A 4230-nucleotide genomic window follows, 5' to 3' on the forward strand; every position below is an offset into this window, starting at 1 on the left:
CTCCCAGGGAAGCACCCAGACATGACCTCAGCCCAGACAAGGCAACAGTCCTGGCTAGGTCCTGAGCATTTGCCCTTTGGGAAGGGGATGGTGTGAACAGAGACCTCTCTGAAGCAATGCTGTGATCTGTTGTGGTCTGATCTTACAGAAAAGTCCCAAACCACAGTTTGAAGGTTGGGTTGGGGTTTTTTGGCATGACTTGCTTTAGCAAACTACTGTACGTGCACGCTGGGGTGGGGGTTAAATTGCATCAGAGTTTTGTTGGCCAAGGGATTTCATTGCCACCCGTGCTGGTGGTGTGGACACTCACTCTGGTTTGGTAGAAAGCCTCCACTTCAGCCTTGCTCTTCTGGGCAATCTCCTCGTAGCAGCACTCAACACTTTTGATGATTCCCTCCATGTCCAGGTCCCGGCTGTTGTCCATTTGCACAACGACAGAGGTGTCGCACAGCTGGCAATCCAGCTGAGCTCTCTCCTGCAAGACCCGTCGCACATTAGTCCCCTTCCCTCAACCAGCCCAAGCCAAGCATGCAGGTACCCTGGCAAAGGGGGTCTGGTGAGAAGGTGGAAGGTTGGGGGAGGTTCTCCCATTAACACCCAACTAGAGCCTAGTGTTCTCCAGGTGGGTGACTGGTTTCCATCAAGAGGTGGCATCTGGGACCTGCTTTGGTGGCACAATACGGGATCACTGCACGCACTTCCCTAAGGAGGGGTGGGGAGTCCTGGTGGAACAACTCACTTCATTGCAACTCAGCGTTTCTGGCTGCGTCAGCACTTTTCTGCGCTTGAGTCCCTCAGGGGTGGGTGCTTTGGGCCCCACTGCCTACGGGCTGCTGGGAGTTTGGCTAGAAAAGGTGCAAGTACAAGTCTCCCCTGTGTTTCTTCATAAAAACCTGCTACATTTTAGACAAAAGTGTAACTTTCACCAAAATATTTTGACTAATGAAACTTAAAAACTGAAGTGCTAGAAATATTTGGATTTTGAAGAGTGAGATGTTTCCATGGTTTCACAGGGATAGTTTGGATTAGACTTTGAGAGGCTTTTTCATGGAGACGATCCCTCCCTTTGCAACCAGCAATATGAGAGACAACCAAGAATGCCCTTTGCCTTCCCAAGGTGTGGACAATAGATAGAAAGAGATACAGATTTTGGGCTGCAATTGCAGGATTTTCAGAGAAGACACCTCTCCTCATGTTCAGTTTTGGTGTAGGAGCTCAGGGGGGCAGCAGATGGGGGAGCCCTGGGGCAGCAGGCAGGAAGCCAGGAGCTCTTACCTCAGCGTAGATGCACTTCAGGAACTCCAGCTGCTGCCGCAGGAGGCCCACTCTCACCTCCAGCTCCTCCTTGGTCAGGTACAGACAGTCCACGTCCTGGAGAGACACCGTGTGTTCAGTGAAAAGCGGTGAAGAAACAGGGACCATGGCAAAGCCCACAATTTCTGTTAGATTTGGAGGAACTCTCCCTGTTCCCAGCCCTTTAGACTATCTGGGTTTGTGTTGTATGTGCTTACAACCCAGTCGAGGTTCTCCAAAGTCAGTGGTTGCCTCAGTTTTGGGGCTTCCTGATGAGGACATGGGCAGTGTCATGGTGGCCCATTTCTGTCCCTGGACCCACACCCAGGTTTTGCCCACATGCCTCCACTCTCAGCTGGTCTCTGGTGTTGACTCACCTTCTTGAGGACCACAAACTCATTCTCCGCAGCCGTGCGCTTGTTGATCTCATCTTCATATCTGCAGGAGGAAAGGAGAGGGGTGGGATGCCGAGCCCCGGAGGTCCTGTCCCCACCACCCAGGCGGACAATGCAGAACATGGGAAACCTGATCAAAAGCGAAGCCTCTCCCTATTTGCTTTGTACCTCCCTTTTGATTTTTGCTTTGTTGCTGTTTCTTTCCTCCCCACTGGGCTTTGTTCAGCAGTTTGAAGTAGTCCACACCAGCAGTCCCGGTGGCTGGCGTGAGATGACAGGAAGTCAGGCCAAACCACCAGAAATGCAAAACCTTGCACCTCAGCTGAAGGCGTGGGCTGCTTCTTCTAGCCCTACTGCTTTGTGTGATGTTTTTCTGAAGCGTTCAGGACTCTGCTCCAAGCACTTATGGGGAGACTGTGGCCAAAACACCCCAGGGGAGGTCAGGAGCTTGAGCAACCTTGGAAACACCCAGGTGCAATGAGAAGGAAAGCCAGTGCGTAACGACTGAGTAATTGGGACCTGGGCGAACTTTCACAAGGTGATTATATGGTTCTGTGAGTCTGACCTCCTTGGTGCTGACTCAGCAAGAAAAAGCATCTGGGGTGCTCTACAATAAGGTCTCTGGAGGAAGGATTGTTCTGTGTGTGCCACCAACCACCGAGCGTCCTGCTTTGCGGCTTTGCAGAGCACATGGGGAGCTGTTAAGGAGCATCTGCAGCTTAGATTAAAAAAACCCCGATTCCCATGTTCCCCCTGGGAAGACGGAATGAACCCCAACAGACACGATGAGGATAAAGTGTGGGGTGGAGACAAATAGGCTGAGGGTTTTGTGGGAATGGACAGCACCGAGGACACGAGATCTGGGGGAGCCGCAGGCAGATGTGGGAGGTTTGATATGGCAAACCATGGTGCTGAGCAGGAGCATCAGGGAGAGGAAAAGTGGTTCCTCGTCCCTCTCAGAGGGAAGCATTGTGGTTGAAGAGCTCTCCCGTCCATCACCAGCACCTGAGATACAGCAGTGGGATGCCAGTACAGGAAACCCTGTGCTGATGTTCTCTGCCCTTCTCCCCTCCCCGTGCCCCAGTTTTTGGGCCCATCCAATGCGATTGCTTTGGCTTCGCACGCAGAACCAGTGCTCAGGCCAGCGAACACCCCGGTCTGCAGCTTCTCTCTACAAACTACTTACTTGCACTTGAACTCTTGAACCAGGTCCCTGAGGCAGCGCTCCTCGTTCTCCAGCCTCTCCCTCTCCCCCAGCACGCATTCCAGCTGCTTCCTCAGGTTGCAGATGAAGTTCTCGAAAACGGGCTCCAGGTTTCTCCTGGAAGCTGGGAGCACATACTGCTGCAGCAGCTCCCACTTGGTGGTCAGCACCTTGTTCTGCTGCTCCAGCAGCCGGACCTGGGGAAGCAAGAGATGTGAGAGTCATGCCACCCTCCTCATGCCCCAGGCAAAGACGCTTGAGGTTCCTCTACTTCCAGAAGGAAAAAGTAAAAATAAAGTCAGAAATGCAAATGGTTAAGTGCTAATTTCTCAGCAGCCTGAGCGAGACCAGCGTCTTCTCTGAGCTACACCTGGACCCACCCAGGACTCGTATCACAGGCTGAACAACATTGGTGTGCTTGCTCTGTGCTGAGGCCAATCATCTGTTTAACCAAATCTCAGTTCAGCCATGCACCACCTCACCCCCTGCAACAACTGGCTGATGGAGGATCCGCTGCCTCCCCTGACTGGCTGACCACTGGAAGCCCCGTCCGGGATCTCATTTGGATGTATCTGATTTAAACTCTAACCACGGGTATTTACCCGTGCCTTTCACTTCTAGATGAAAGAGCTGTCTAGAACTTGAGAACCTTTAGGGATCATGAATAAAACATTTTTCAAATGGGAGGCAATGGAGTGGCTCCTCTTACGTGGGTTTGGTTTTTCCAGCTGCAGAACAACTCACAAGGAAAACCAAGCTTGGACAGAGCAAAGGTTTCTCTGGCATTTGCAAAGTCGTTTCCTACAACCCATCTCTAACCAGTACAAAAAACCCTGGGTCTTAGTTAAGGAAATGATGATAAATTACATCTGTTTACGAAACCACCAAATAAATCACTTCATTCACGGAGTGGAGGGACAGAGAAGTTAGAATTGTTCATCTCGTTTGAGCTTGGCAGCTTTTCCTGCAGCTCCTTGATGAAGCGCACACATTATTTTCACAAAGTCCTTTATAAGGGTGCGGTGTCAGATTGTACATTTGTAATAAAACTTCCTATTTTGCCCTTTTTTTCTTTTCCATGTCTCCATCCCTTCTCCCACAGGTTTTGATTCACTGTATCCCTGGAGCCACTCCTGATTTAGCTACTTAGCAGGTTGGTGACCATCGAAAGGTGGAATACCGGTGCAGTTGCCTTGGTGCAAGGCTTCGATCCAACAGTCTCCAGGTCAGGACCACCACGGCCTCTCAAAAACCTTTACAATATCAGGGTGCCGGAAGAAACAGCTACCGACGTTGTCTCTCTAGAGACAACCCGTCCGTCGGAGCCTAGAGACGCGA

The 4230-nt window shown here is 51.3% G+C and overlaps 1 protein-coding gene across 1 annotated transcript in view; it reads right to left on the minus strand.

The window, feature by feature from the left end:
• Positions 1-310: 310 nt before the first annotated feature.
• The window catches only part of LOC104493658 (keratin, type II cytoskeletal 75-like), a gene marked incomplete at its 3' end in the record, with an annotated part of 33497 nt that continues 29577 nt past the window's right edge, over positions 311-4230 (minus strand). The window contains exons 14-17 of the mRNA XM_010136383.1: positions 2947-3089; positions 1671-1731; positions 1276-1371; positions 311-475 (exon numbers count right to left, since the gene is read on the minus strand). Coding sequence (XP_010134685.1) covers positions 311-475; positions 1276-1371; positions 1671-1731; positions 2947-3089 — 465 coding nt within the window. The remainder of the gene's footprint in view (positions 476-1275; positions 1372-1670; positions 1732-2946; positions 3090-4230) is intronic.

The sequence above is a fragment of the Buceros rhinoceros genome, unplaced genomic scaffold (assembly GCF_000710305.1).
Source record: "Buceros rhinoceros silvestris isolate BGI_N320 unplaced genomic scaffold, ASM71030v1 scaffold14545, whole genome shotgun sequence".
NCBI lineage: Eukaryota > Metazoa > Chordata > Aves > Bucerotiformes > Bucerotidae > Buceros > Buceros rhinoceros.